Genomic DNA, 16113 nt, shown 5'->3' on the forward strand with positions numbered 1-16113 from the left:
GATTCTAAGTGCTGATTGATATGTCTGTAAAATGTATCTTAAAGTAGAACTTATTTTTATAGGGTTGGTGTGAGGAATAAGTGAGATAATTCACCACATACTTAGCTTACTATGTGGCACATAGCTTATGCTCAATAAGTATTCATCACTATTTTTCTATAGGCAATAAGAGAATTCAAGAGGGTCATATTATTATACTTTTATAACTGAAGTATATTTTTCACCCGATGTTATGTTAATTCAGTGTATAACATAATGATTCAACATCTCTCTGTATATATATGCTCATTGCAAATGTAGATACCATGTGTCACCATAAAATGCTATGAAATACCACTGACTATATTCTCTATGCTCAGAGGATTTTAAGCAGGGGAGTGATGTGGCCAAAACTCTGTTTGTGATAGAGCATAGTCAAAATTATAAGAATAATAGTTTTGTAAAATATGTGGTGAACCCATTGGCAATATCTAGCATGATGCTTGTAGAAGAAGCTTGGCCTGGAGTTAGAGACTGCAGATAAATATGACTCTAGCTATAGTGTGAATGGAGGTCACCCACAGAGTCCATGGAGTAGATAGATCAGTGGCTAAAGATGGAATTGTGTGAAACCACAGAAACGTAAGGGGTAATATCAGAATAAGAAATGTTTACGAAAGTTCATGGATGTGTTTGGCAACAAACAATGAAATGGGGGCTTTGTCCTTCTGATAAAGCCAGGGGAAAGCGTTCCAGAGGGGCCACAGAGCTGGCTGTTGGGAAAGGAGTAGGAGCTCATCAATTTGACAAGGTGGGAATAGGCGTTGTATGCAGAGAATAGCAAGTCCCAACACTGACAGTTTCAATGAGGCCAGATTGCGTGAAGCAGTAAGTGAATGATATTAAACAATGTAATCAATGTCCCAATAGAATATTATAGTAGAGAGGCCTTGTAGTGATGGGTGCTGCAGGGACACCGTGGCGGCTTGTTTGAGATCTGCCATTGGATTGGCAGAGGAAATGGTGGTGAGTCTTCAGTTACGTGAGTCAGTAGAACCAACCTGGAAATGGGTGGCAAGAAAGAGAATGACCAGGCTGCAGATGTGGGCTTCTTTGGGGGAGTTCATTTTTTGTTTGTCGATATCTTAGGAATGAGGCTGAGTTGAAAGCTTTTCCATAATGCCATGAATTACCAAAAAAAAAAAAAAAAAAAATCATGGGCCTCACCATATTCTTTGAGTCACAGTAAATTTAAATGGCAGGTTGATTAATGTAAGATCTGGGTATGCTATTAGAGAGAAATATAACCAACATTTTTGCCTTCTTTAAAGGATTTTCCAGAAAAGGAGAAGTCCACAGCAAAGGCCCTGGAAGATGTAAAGGCAAACTTTTACTGTGAATTATGTGACAAGCAGTATCACAAGCACCAGGAGTTTGACAATCATATTAATTCTTATGATCACGCTCATAAGCAGGTAAGCCCAAGTGGGAAAAATCTTTCTTATTCCTAGATTTGTATCTTTCAGAACAGAATGTATGCACTTAGCCTTATTTATTGTCATTTAAATGCTGAGGTTAAACCATTTTATTTTTTTTCTTGAAAGGTTGTTTTCTGTTTAAATGTTAGGTGAAATATTTTTTTTCTTAAAAGTCCCATAAAACAGTAGGTGAATTTAAAGATGTTCTAAAAGCAGACTGCTATTTATTTTGGAATTACACATATGTGGAAAACAGAACCCAGGAAGAAGAGTGACCTATTCAAAACCATCTAACTGGTCAGTGGCAAAAACAGAGCACTGGACAGAATCTATTATAGGATTTTTTCAAGACTTCTGAGGTTTAGCAAAAACTAGCACTGTAGGAAAACAATTCTCATTAAAAGGTTACATTCTCCAAAGAATACCCTCTCAGGAGAGTCAAAGTGGTTACTTAACAAATGGACCATTGCAAACAAATAAACAAAAAGAGAAGCTAAGTTTAGAGGTAATTCAGGTAGAAACATTTTATTCTTTTTCTTAAAAGACCATATATGTACATTATCAGTTTATATATTCTATGCATGGCTGCTATTATCATCTATTTCCATCTCTCTATGCAAGAGGAGACTATTATTCCTATCTTGTTAGATTTTTATCCTTGTTGCACGAGGTATGAAGATATTGGCCGTTTAAGAATTAGGAGTCTCAAATACCAAGAAATTCCATTTGGCTAGAGGACTGATTATGGCTCACAGCTGTGAGAAGGTGCACGCTCCTGATGCCAAATGGATCTGATATCTGGGAATGGATGGGGAAGTCATGCATAATGTAGACCTAAAATATTTATCCAAACTAAACAACAATAAATAGTTTGACTAAGATCCCTAGTATTTACTGAGTGCATATAAAATATTTGGCCTTGAGAGATGCAAGGTTAAGTTTCTATTTTTAAAGATGTGGCATATATCCATAATTTATTATATTTCTCAGACAAGCGCAAGGACACAGGATAAATTGTTTTAGGGCTGTGATTCCCAAATCTCAGTGTGCATAATAATCCCTTTGGAACTTGATAATGCAGATACCCATACTCTCCTTCAAGTATTCTAATTCAATAATTCTGAGTGGGGCCCAGGAACTAACATTTTAAAATGATTGAAATGGAAATTTTCTAACATACTTAAAAAGGAGCTATGTTGAACTATGTCCAACACCAACTACAATCTTGTTTCCTTTCATACCACCACCACTCACCCACCCTCACCTGCCAACGCTATTATTGTAAAGCAAATTCCACAAGTCATATTATTTCTCTGAAAGTATTTCAAGATGTATAATGGTGCTTAAACAGCATATCCATTGTCATACCTAAAAAGTAACAGTAATATCTTAATTAGTAATCTTGTTTCTTTAGTTGTCTCATAAATGATATTTAAATTTGTGTTTATTGAAATCAGGATGCAAAATATCCATAACCTCCAGTCCCCATAAGGCACCCAGGTGCCCCAGTCCACTAAGCAACTGACTCTTGATTTCTGCTTGGGTCGTGATCTCAGGGTCCAGTGATTGTGCTCAAGCCCCATGCTGGGTGTGGAGGCTGTTTAGAATTCTGTCTTCCTCTCCTTCTGCCCCTCCCCCAGTGTGCGTGCACATGCTTGCTCTCTCTAAATACACACAGCACACACATATCAATACTTTCAGGTGACATGTCTTTAAGTTTCTTTGAATATATACTTTAACTATATGTTTTTCATTCCCTCTTTATATTTTACTTCTTGCAATTAATCTGCTGTAAAAAGGAGACTTATTCAGTATTTTGCTAAATGTAATCCAGTACTGTCTTTTCTCATTTTCTCTGTCTTCTGTATTTCTTTTAAACTGATTATTACAAATAGAGATCTGGACAAATTCCAGCTCACACTTTTTTCTTGGCATAAATATAAAGAAGCATATAATGTCTAGTTGTCTCTATTATTATGACTTAAAGTTTGAGAAATGGGTTTAGATACTAGCTGTTTGATCCATCTATCACTAAGTACCTCACTTTTTTCCACTAATAATTTTTTTATCCATAGATGATGATTTGCTTAAATCTGTTATTTCATTTAGAGTTGTAAAATGATTTCTCTAATTCTTTCATCTAGTCATCATTTATTAGATGGAAATTGTCTATAAAAAGAAATTCCCCATAATAAGCATCACTCCAAGAGGATTTTATGGAGGTGGTCTTCAGGTGATATACATGCATAGATATTACATACATTCACATATATACAGCCATATATACATGCAAATATCATATATGTGTGTGTGCGTGTATAATTGATTTAGAGAAGTAAGTAACCAGAGAAAGTTCTCATGGGACAGCTACATTTGATCTGTGCTTTAAACATGATGCTGAAATTGAGGCTGAAGATAGGATGTCATTCTTGACCAATGGAGACATAAGAATCCCAGGTGAGGAAACATTAGAGCACAAGGCATCTTTTCAAAACTGTAGACAGTTCTGTACTGCTAATAGAATGAATTATCCACACCTCCTCTACACGCCACAGCCTCCCTTGTACTCTGAAATTCTCCCTGATCAATTTCCCTTTTTATTAGTTTCTTCAATCTTATTTCCATTGGCTTTCCAACATGTTAATAAAAAAACTTTCCTCAATTCTTCTATTTCATCTGTGCCCCCATTTCTATCTTAAGGCTTATCAGTGTTCTAACTTTTCTAGGCATGCTCCGTCACCAAACAAGGGTTGAACCTCTGTTGTGTGCTACTGTGGTAGTTGTGGAAAATGGACCAATTTGGTCCCTAACTTCAGGGAGCTGACATTCCAACTGGGAAGACAGACACAGCCACACATCTGAAGTGTACTAACATACCTAAGATACTATGCATGCAAAACTGATTTACAAAAGAAGAGGTGACAAGCAAGCTAGAATTCTTAAAGAATGACTAGAAATTAAATGTGTAGTAAAGAGTAGTAGGTCTTCTATGAAAGAAAACCTACATCAAGACATCGGGCCAGTTACAGAGCATGACCCATCCACAGAGAAACTGCAACAGATTCACTATGGCCACTAAAGTCACCATGCCTCTCCTGGGGAGGTCTTTTGTCTCATTTCTCTGATTCTTTTCCAGTAGATCTTGCTCTTGGTCTTCGTTCTGCAATCTCTTTTCACCAATCTTATTTAATCTCAACTTGAATCTTTGCTAGGGCCTTCAAAATGGACACCCCATCTTCAGTATTTTCCCTGCTCCAACGAGGCTATCCATTTATGGCCAAAATAATCTTCTTAAATGATGATGTTCAGTGGGTGATGACTGACTTTTTCAAGAGTCTGAACTACTTAGTCTGTCGATTCAAAATGTCCACAGTCTGGCTCTGGCTTCCATTTCCAGATTTATTCCTGCAACTCCAGAATTTCCCTACAGCTTCTCAAAAGATGCCTTATGTTTCCCCACATGCTCATCTTGGCTCATAATCTTCCCTCTGCCTGGGATGCCCTCCCATCTCGTGGCTGTACTTCAACATATACTCCTGCATATTTAAAGCAGAGATTGACAATTTGTATTTGGATATTCAAAGAGCTGAGATCTCCTGGTAAGCTGATTTAACAGCACTTTCCAGATTTGTTTTGATCAAAACCTATTAACAATGTGCAGGACTTTGTACAAGCTGCCCCCCCTTTGAAAAACAATGGAATAATTAAGTGCACCATAGACCTTGGAAGACTGCTTTCTTGCATAATGTTGAAATTCTTTTATCTAAAAATTTATTTTAGCCTAACATTTTAACAATAGTTTGAATTTTAAATGAAGCCATTTACAATTTCCCTTTTAAATGAAACAATTTTATATACAGAAAAAGGAAGTATTCACTAAAGTAAAACATGCAAAAATCTTTTTTTTTTCAAGTTCCCAAGCTAAATATGTCTATTTGGTTCTTGCTTCAGTAAGGCCTCTTCTTGATTGTGATGATGATTATAATGATAGTGGTGAGGATTTGGCTTAGAATATTTTTTGGCCTGAGTAATATGAATAGCTTCCATAATTTTATTTTCCATGTGGATTCAGAAAAAGTATCTGTCCTCTTCTGTTGAACTTCCAACAGTATGGTCTTTTTGGTATACTTTGAAGTGAATCTAAATTCACATGAGATGAATTGTTACTCATTAATAGAATGGCTTAGAACTAGAAGCAAGGTAATCTGAATTTTTACGATTACCTAGGCTCCTTCAGTGGAATAAGTGATTTCTAAAGCTTTTATATTCTCTTATATCTAAATAGCAGTATCATGTGTTATATTAGTGCAAAGACTATATTATTCAGAGATGTATTATAATTCTAGAGGAATAAGTCAATATATAATGTTAAAGAATAAAGTAAAATAGCCTGATTCATAGCTTTAATTTAATTCCATTGAGCATTTAATATTATCCTTTTATAATCTGACCAAAAATTAAGGTATTTTTCTAAGGTGGTGCCTGGGTGGGTGACTCATTCAGTTAAGCATTTGACTTTGGCTCAGTCATGATCTTGTGCTCAGTGAGTTCAAGCCCTGTGTCAGGCTTTGTGCTGACAGCTCAGAGCCTGGCGCCTGCTTCAGATTCTGTGTCTCCCTCTCTCTCTGCCCCTTGCCCACTCATGCTCTGTCTCTCTTTCTCTCTCTAAAAAAATAAATAAACATTAAAAAATTTTAAAGATATTTTTCTTAGGTATTATTGGTAAGGAAAGATAACTTATCAGTAAAAAACACTGGATTGTTTATATTTATTCAATAAGAGGGAAAATAAATTTCTAACTTTGACAAGCTCACTCTAAATATAACTCACATTTTTGGAAATAACTATTAACTATCACCTTGAACTTATGATTCCATGTAAATGTTGAGCATTACCACTAAAGCAGTTTGAATGTGTATCCAAATTATAGGCATTTGGGTAAAGACAACAGTGTAACTATTAATATAACTAATATGTTAATAACAACTAATTTCTTGTGAGACTATCTACAAGTCGTAATTCTTTTCTCAAGACAGTTAGCCACAAGTGTTTAATACGGAAATGAAAACTGCACATCCTCACATGCAACAAAAATCTCCCTGACCCAAAGACATCCTGGCTCATCTCAGTTTAGAAAAAACAAAGGAGCCTGATCCCCATACAAACAACCCATTAAAATATCTTCAATAATAAAAAACAAATCTACTTTTAGATCCTCCACATGTGACATTTAATCCTCCTAATCTTCATTTGCCTCACGATTGGATTTATTTTCACTCAGGAGAACTTGTCAAGCCTGAATTTGAACTCCAACCGATTCATTCTTAAGATTTTGTTTTGGATTCTCTCTAAATCTACCTGCTCAGGATAAAATAACAATACAGAAGCATTTTTGCTGTCTTGTTTCCAAGAGGAAAAGACTCCCACAGCTGCTGAACAAATTCGGTCCAATTATCCCTTGCTTTCATCCTACAATTTGATTGTTTTTAAGTTTATTTATTTATTTTGAGAGAGAGAGAGAGAGAGAAAGAGAATGCAAATGAGGGAGAAAGAGAGAGAGAATCTGAGAGAATCCCAAGCAAGCTCCACACTGCCAGCATGGAGCCCAATGTGGGGCTTGAACTCACAAACCATGAGATCATGACCTGAGCTGAAGTAGAACATTTAATCAGCTAAGCCACCCAGGTGCCCCAAATTGATTTAATTTTCTCCAAATACTGCCCCATTTAGCCTGATGGTATATTTCACCATAGTATGCTTAAGTTTCTAGTCCTCTTAATGGGCAAAAAAAAACCTTGAAGTTCTAGTTAATTTGTAAGGTCAGGAAGGTTGAAGAAATGTAGACTCTAGTATCTGGAATGAAAATTCTCAGAAACATATATGCTGATGAAATAAAATACTCCTTATCTCCATTTATATTTTGCATTCTACAATCTAGCTTTCTGCTATGTATGTGTGTATATGTATATATGTATATGAATATGTATATGTACACACCTCACTGCCCCACCCCCCTGCAGTTACCCAGCAGTAAGTGGAACCTCCATTAGCAAAAAAGAATACACAAGACTCAAAGGTGATCTTAGCTTCTGGCTCAATTCAACTCTCCTAAAATGCTGCTGTCAACCTGGTTAAAAGGCTTTTTGACCTTAAGGTTGTCTCCTGATTAAAAAAATAAATTAAAAATCTATGTTCTGGCTCTTTCTGTATCTTGATGTGCCGAGAGCTTTCCTGCTTTAAGGCGTTTACAATATATTTCTCTGTAATGCTCTTCCATGTGAACCTTCCTTGTCCCTTCTCTTCATTTGTGTGGTAGTTCAATGTCACTTTCTCTGGAGTGGGGGGAGGGAGGAATCTCTGTTTTGCAATTCAAGTGGACACTTGTCAGTTCCCCCAGTCTTGCTTAGCACTCTGTTGGCCTCAGTGGTAACTCTCCAGAGCCAGTCGTTCAATATATAAGAATTCTTTGAGCTGGTTCTTCAACCATCAGTAGCTTGAAATCAGCCATGGTTTGTGGTAGGAAATCCACAAGTACTACAAATAATGCTGCTTAGGTTTTGTTTGATTTTTCCAGACTGTTGGTGTATCAGCACAGCATTGCTTACTACTCCGTAAAAACAATTTTTTCCTTTTTATTTTTTCATCCTTTCCCCTTCCTGCCATTAGCTCCACAAAGAGAAGAGCAGGGTGCTGTTGGTTCTATTGGCCATGTACCCATCCTTGTCTCTCTAAAATGTAGAGCTGTGTCTGGAACATAGTAATGATTCATAAATATGTTTTTAAAAGAATGAATAAGTGGATACCACCCTGTCCTACATCAGTATATTCATATACCATTGATGAATCACTTGTTCTTTTCCAGTCTTAGTGAGAAATAGTTGACATATATTAATATGAAAATTGAAGGTGTATAGCATGATGGTTTGATTTGCATATATTGTGAAATGATTACAAAGGAAAAAAATTTGCTTTATGATGACAATTCCTAGGATTTACTCTTAACAACTCTTCTATGTATCATGTAGCATGTTAGCTAGAATTGTCATGTGCATTACATCTCTAGCATTTATTTATCTTTTAACTGGAATTATATTCCTTTTGATAATCTTCCTCTATTCCCCAGTCCTCCCACCGTCCATATTTGGTGACCACAACTGTGATCTATTTTACTAGGATTTTTTTTTTTTTTACAGATTTGTCTTTCTCTGACTTATTTCACTTAGTATAATACCATCAAGATTCACCCACATGTCAAATGGTAGAATTTTCTCATTTTTATGGATAAATAATATTCTATCGTGCAACATTGATGGTTTTTTAAGATGTATCCATGTCCTGCTATTATAAATAATGCTTCTCTCAACATGGGGGTGCAGATGTCTTTTGAGTTTGTGTTTTTTGTTTTGTTAAAATAAATCATTACCAGAACTGGAATTGCCTGATCATATGGTAATTCTATTTGTAATTTTTTGAGGATCCTCCGTAATGTTTTCCAGAGTGGTCCAAACAATTTACAAGTCTAGCTGTGCACAAAAAGATTCTCTTTTCTCCACATCCACAACAGCCTTTGTTAACTCCTGTCTTTTTGATGATGGACATTTTAACAGGCATAAGATGGTTTCTTATCATGGTTTTTTCTTAAATTTTTTATTTATTTTGACAGAGAGAGAGAGAGAGAGAGAGAGAGAGAGAGAGAGAACGAGGGAGGGGCAAAGAGATAGTGAGACACAGAATCTAAAGCAGACTCCAGGCTCTGACCTGTCAGCACAGAGCCCAACGTAGGGCTCGAACTCACAAACTGTGAGATCATGACCTAGCCTGAAGTCAGATGCTTAACCAACTGAGCCACCCAGGCTCCCCTCTCATTATGGTTTTAATCTGTATTTCCCTAATGTCTAGTGATACTGAGCATCTTTATTTTGTACCTGTTGACCTTTTGTCTATCTTCTTTGAAAAATGGTCTATTTAGGTCCTTTGCCCATTTTCAAATTGAGCTATCTGGTTTTTTGCAATTCAGTTGTATGAGTTCTATTTATATATTTGATATTAACCCCTTCTCAGATACATGGCTTACAGATATCTTTTTCCCATTTTGTAGGTTATCTTTTCACTTTGTTGATTTATTTTACTCTGCAGAAGCATTTGAGTTTCATTTAGTCCCACTTGTTTACTTTTGATTGTGTTGCTCGTGTTTTAGGTGTCATATCAAAGAAACCATTGCCAACAACCATGTGTAGGAGCCTTATTCCTGTTTGCTTCTAGCACATAGAATTGTGTCTGGGCTTCCTCATCCGAGTGGGCAGGGAAGGAGTTGCTCCAGGCAACTCGACATCTCTTAAACAAGCTTTCCAATTGGGAGGAGCTAGGACTACCCTTAGCCTTGATTGCATATTAATCCTTCTGCCTGTGTGTAGTACAGACACCCTCTATGCCAAGTACTAACTTTGAACTGAGGGCAATCCATTCTGGCATCCCATCTCTGTGCTCAAGTGTCGCTAGGCCGCAGAGCTTCCAGAAGTTGTGGTTAGAGGCCATGGTCAGATGTAGCCTGGAAACACTCTCCACAAATGGTAGAGACCTATGATTCACCTCCCTGCCTGGGTTGGGCAGCCTAGGCTCTAGGATCAGCAAAACTCCTCATTTGGAAGATTTAAATCAGGCAGAACTGCACCTTATAGAGATCCCTGGCCAGAGTATACCACTGCCTTGGTTCTTGAAATCAGCAAAGCCACTGGTTTGGATTAATACTTGGGTATAACAATTGTGTCTACCAGGCAAAATTCATGTGCTGGTTGCTGCAAGCCCCTCCTCCCTTCCCTGTCAAAGGCACCTTCCTAGTGGTTGAGCCCAAAGGCTCCTCTGTAATACTTGTAGGGCGAGCTCAGAGTAGGGACTCCCACAAGTGACCAAAAATGCTGTGGGGGTCGGTTGTCCCTGTCTAGGTTCCCCTGTCTCTCTTGAAGAAACCAGAGACCCAGGGGAGATCTCTCTGTGTGGTGCTTCACTGGGTGTAGCTGCTTCTCTTTCCCTTCTAATGTTGGTCTGCCTTGGTCTCTGAGGTGCAGTGGGGTTCCTCATCCTCATTTCCATTTTCCTGGATTCTTTTAGTGGTATCTTGTTTTCAAACAGTTAATTGTTCTTCTTTTAAAGGGGAGTGAAATCAGGGACAGCCTACTTTTTCATCTTGGTAATGTCACTCCTTAATTGCTTCTTAAGTAGATAAAGGGATTGCTGTAGCAAACAAGACAGGGCCCCTAATCCCATGTTCTTTGTAATTAGTGAAGAAAGGATGTCATAAAAACCCTTTTTTATAATTTGAAAAATACTTGAGACCATATCAATGCTGATGTGGTGTGCCCCTTTAAGAATTTCAGAATTTATTTTGTAGGAAATTGATAGTCTTCAAGGGCTTCTAAGCAAGCAAATGATATGATCAGATTTGTGATTTAGAAGAATATGTCTAAAGGCAGTTTAAGAGATGGTACACAGCGAGAGAGCTTGACTCTCTGATCAGATATGAGGCTAAAAGCCCAAAAGAGATGATCACAATCATTATTTAGCAGTGACAAGGAGAGAAAGTGAGAAGGGGTGCATTCAAAAGGTTGCCATTGGCTCACAACACAGGGACACATGGTTACATCACTAATAATCAACTAAATACAAACTTGGAGAGTTTTTTTTTTATAAGGTTGTCAAATGTGATAAAAGAATGATACTACTAAATGTTGACAAGATATGAGAAAAATACTGTTAAACAATCCTTATGAGGTTATAAATTGTTTCAATCTTTTGATGTTCAGCTTTGGATTATTTATCAGAAAACTTAAAATGGGAATTTTCCCATCAACAATTCCATCTGGCATGTATTCTAGAAAAATAATTAAATGAATTCCAAAGATTTATGTGTAAGGATATTTAAAACAGAAACTAGAAACATTCTAAACATACAATAGAACAAAAAGAATGGCTAAATTATGACACATATAAACTGGAATACTATGTAAAAATTAATGTGTTTTGGATATATACTTTATACATAATTTAATTATTAAAAGGAATGCTCAAATATTTGCTTATATCAAAAATTAAAAATCAGAAGTAGAGAATAATGAGGAAAAGTGTGTAGTAACAATTTGGTCCCTATCCTTTTAGATAAATCTCAAAACATTTACATCAAATTGTAAACTTTTATAGAAAATGTAAACAGAAAATGTGATTTTATTTTACGTATTATAATGCCTTCATATGTTTTCACTTATATCTTGTCAGTCCATAAAGCTTTATGCTCTGTTATGTTAAGTCAATACCTGGAATTTATGTCACTGTGGCTTGTAAATTGTCTGAGCTTCATAGGTAGTATGATTGCCTTATGATCATGTTTTCTTTCTTGTACACCTGTTTTCTCCTGGAGTTAGAAATTGCTTTGCTCTTGAATTTGCTCAGTTTTCTATCACTGCCTATTACAAATTTATCTCTGAACTATGTACTATATATAATAAAAAGTTTTTTTAATGTTTATTTTTTCATGTTTGTTTTTGAGACAAAGAGAGAGTGAGCGATCATGTGACAAAGGAGCAGGGGTAGAGAAAGACAGAGACCAAGCAGGCTCTGAGCTGATAGTGCAGAGCCCAACGTGGGGCTTGAACTGATGAACTGTGAGATCATGACCTGAGGCAAAATCAAGAGTGCTGCTTAACCGACTGAACCACCAGTGTCTCCAATAACAGACTGTCAGATACATGGAGCAGTAGGTCAGTTGCCCACTTCCCATTTTAGAGAAATGTGTGGTAGAGCCCTCTGTCTTTCTGCTCCCGTTCCAGCAGGTTTCTCTCCACTCCTGCTGCACAGCTCTTATTCTGAGACTTCTTTTTTTTAAATAATAGTTTATTGTCAAATTGGTTTCCATTAACATCCAGTGCTTCTCCCCACAAGTGCCCCCCTCCGTGACCATCATCACCCTGACCCCCCCCTCCCCCTTCAGCCCTTGGTTCGTTTTCAGTTTTCAGTAGCCTGAGACTTCTTTTTACCTTCGTCCTGTGACTGCTTTTGCTTCTCTCCAAGATTTTATTCCTCATTTCCTTGATCTCATGACTCCCTGTATTTTATTCCCTCCTTTTGGTGCAACCTAGTCCCCAGAAGCTTCTTAGATACACAAGGTAAAGTCGTGGGGCCCATGTCTATCAGTAAATGTAAATGTGCTTATTCTGCCCTCATACTTGATTTATTTCTCGACCGGGTTTCAGCACTTAATGCTGCTGTGCAAAAGTTGTATGTACTTTTGAATCCCAATGCTTTCTTTCTGAAAACCTTTAGACGTTTCTCTTCATCATTTCTTCTCCCAACAAATGTTTATTTACTGCCAGCTATGGGCCAGACACCATTCCAGCTACTGGCGATACAGTAATAAACCAATCATCTCCGTCCTTGTGGAGCTGAGGGTGGGAAAATAGAAAAGGAAGATAGAAGATAATAGAAGATGTAGGGCACTGGGTTGTCCTGTGTGCTATGGAGGAAAATAATAGTATAGTGTATAGGGAGTGCTCTGGGCAAACCGAATTTTAATGAGGGGCTTCTGTGAAGACATTAATGAAAAGACAATAATGAACAAAACTTAGAAGATACAGGGAGCCATCGATTAGAGCCATCTATCTGAGGGGTGATGTTCCAGGCAGAGGGAACGCCACATGTAAAGTCTGGGAAATCATGTCATGAACACCGTTCCAAAGATTCCTAACATGCTCACATCCTATAATGACCTGCTTGGGTATGAACCAATTTTCAATTACTGTTCAGGCCATTCCATAGAATATTTCAGTTAGGAAAGTCTTGCCATTTGTTTTGGGATTTTAAAAAATACTATATTTGATTATTCCCCCATCTGCTCTCTTTCTTCCCTTTCAAAATTCTCTTATTTGGATATTAGAATTCCAGAATGATTCTTTCAAATTCCTTTTTATTTTTCTTACTGTTAATATTATGTCTTAATATTATGTCTTAGTATTTATGTCAACATTCTGGGAGATTTTCACAATATTATCTTCTAGATTTTCTACTGAACATTTTTTTCATATTGTATGTGTGTATGTGTATGGGGGTAAATAGAGAAAGGAAGAGAGTGAGAGAACAAGCAAATGCACAGTTGGCTTGATCTACAGTTTAAGTGCTTAAGGCATTCCTCAGATGTTTTGTAGTACTTGTCTCTTTAACTGACGCTCTTATTTATAATTAAGGGACCAAAACTTTTTTTTCTCTCTTTTTTTTCATTGTGTATATTTTTTAAAGAGTTTATTGTCAAATTGGTTTCCATATAACACCCAGTGTTTCTCCCCACAAGTGCCCCCCACCATGACCTTCACCCCCCTTCCCCTCCCTCCCCCTCCCTCTTCAGTCCATGGTTCATTTTCAGTATTCAGTAGTCTCTCATGATTTGTGTCCCTCAGTCTCCCTGGCTCTCTTTCCCCCTTCCTCTCCCTAAGGTGCCTTAGGTGTCTCCTGTTAGACCTATGAGTGCAAACATATGGTATCTGTCCTTCTCTGCCTGACTTATTTCACTTAGCATGACACTGTCAAGGTCCATCCACTTTCCTACAAATGGCCAGATTTCATTCTTCCTCATTGCCATGTAATACTCCATTATATATACACCACATCTTCTTGATCCACTCATCAGGTGATGGACATTTTAGGCTCTTTCCATGTTTTGGCTATTGTTGACAGTGCTGCTATGAACATTGGGGTACATGTGCTCCTATGCATCAGCACTTCTGTATCCCTTGGGTAAATCCCTAGCAGTGCTATTGCTGAGTCATAAGGGAGTTCTATAGGTAGTTTTTTGAGGAACCTCCACACTGTTTTCCAGAGCGGCTGCACCAGTTTACATTCCCACCAACAGTGTAGGAAGGGACCAAAACTTTGATTGGAAGGTTTATGTGTATGGGTTGAGTTTGCTAGATGGCAACCTTTAGGACGGTATGATAGGGAGTAATTATTATTATTTTTTTCATTGAATGACCTCCAGGGGTCAGTATCTGTGAACCTTTCAGAAGTCATAAACAGAAAAGAAATTTGAAATCTCACTTGTATGCAAATTTTCACTTAATCTCCTTATTTTAAATGGTTTTATAGCTTAGCCCTAAACTGCACCAGATGTTCCTAAGACTAGCTCCTACCTGGTTCAGTTTTTCCAGAGAACAAGCCTCAGTTTCCTTCCAGAGTAGACTAGGGGACCTGCCGGCCCATCTGCTCTTTAAGGGCTAACAGGTTTTCTTATTTTGAGTCCCAACATCTCCTTTTCCGGTATTACTTCTCTAGCAAAAGTTTGCTGGATTAATGTCATCTAGTCCTCACCTCAGCGGTTTGGTCTGCCTTGTCTGTTACTCGTCCCTTCCCCTCTTACTTCTTTCTCCCTTCTTTCCTGCCACTGTGGGCCAATATTGTTTTTTCTTAGTAAAATAGAACCAACACTATATTCCTCAGAGAGTTATTGTGACAATTAAATGAAAACATGCATGAAAATCGCAACCCAGTTCCTAGCACATAGTAAGTGCTCAAAAGAGCAGATGGAGGCATATTTCACAAAGTGTGCTTCTTTCCAAGGAAGCTGGGTCTCATTTCTCAGGAATACTGTTTGAGGGATTCTTTCATCAAATGGGAGGCTAACCTAGAGGGCTTCTAATAATAAATCTTTTTTTAAATAATAAATCTTTTATCTCTGAAATTATAATCGTGTGAATTTGTAGTTAAATATGACTCTCTGTCTCTTGATTTAATCTCAGACTCAGACTTGGCCGTGAAGGAAAAATAATAATTTACAGCTACTGTTAGGTCCCTGGAGCCATAACACCTATGTTGGGTTTTTACGTTCTGAATACAATTCAGCAACTTCACTTTGATGTATATCAGATGTCAGATATCAAGAAAAATCATACAGCAGAGTCTTGGTTCCTTACCACGTAAAATGTTTTTGTATTTGCAGATCTATAGGTTTACTTTTCCTAGCCTATTTTTTTTTTAGTTTTATTTTTCAAATTACATTCTAGCTTCCTGACATAATATTTCAGCGTCATGACAGCTTCATACTAAATGAATTGTGCATGAAATTAATCCTGCAATGTTTAATGATAGCTTCTAAAATCACATTGTTCAAGGTTTACAAATGGCAATATTATTCTCCTTATCTATTAAGTATTATCTGTTAAGTGTCTGGCCTAGTTGAGCTCCTCCCCTTAAAACATAAGTTAATCTGCTTATTTAAGTGATAAAATCATACCCATTATAATCAAAAAGCCAAAATATTACAGAGCTGTAAGTCAGTCTGGAACTAACTGCCCCGAATGCTCATGATGAGGCCAGGGCACAGAAAACCAGTTTTAATTCATTATTTCTTTCCTGTTTCCACGTAATTCTGCCAATTAGATATGGAAGTCATCCAGTAATTTACTCTTTCAGTCATTTGTTTAAAAATCATGTGTGCTAGGTACTTTGTCTTCTATAGATACAGATGTACAGAATTTGGAAGTTGTCATGACCATCAACACAAACAGATGAAAACTAAACAAACTGAAAAGTCAACTGCTCTTCTCAGAACCATCAGAGAAGTGAGGTTATGTGGCACATTGCTTTCCCCAAAATTGGACAAGGGGATACAAGAAATTAC

At 37.2% G+C, this 16113-nt stretch overlaps 1 protein-coding gene across 1 annotated transcript in view; it reads left to right on the plus strand.

The window, feature by feature from the left end:
* Positions 1-16113, plus strand: part of ZNF804B (zinc finger protein 804B) — a 502964-nt gene that overhangs the window by 404720 nt on the left and 82131 nt on the right. Inside the window, exon 2 of the mRNA XM_029928530.1 lies at positions 1311-1454. Within this exon, the coding sequence (XP_029784390.1) occupies positions 1311-1454 (144 nt within the window). The remainder of the gene's footprint in view (positions 1-1310; positions 1455-16113) is intronic.

This window comes from Suricata suricatta, chromosome 2, assembly GCF_006229205.1.
Source record: "Suricata suricatta isolate VVHF042 chromosome 2, meerkat_22Aug2017_6uvM2_HiC, whole genome shotgun sequence".
In the NCBI taxonomy this organism is placed as follows: Eukaryota; Metazoa; Chordata; class Mammalia; order Carnivora; family Herpestidae; genus Suricata; species Suricata suricatta.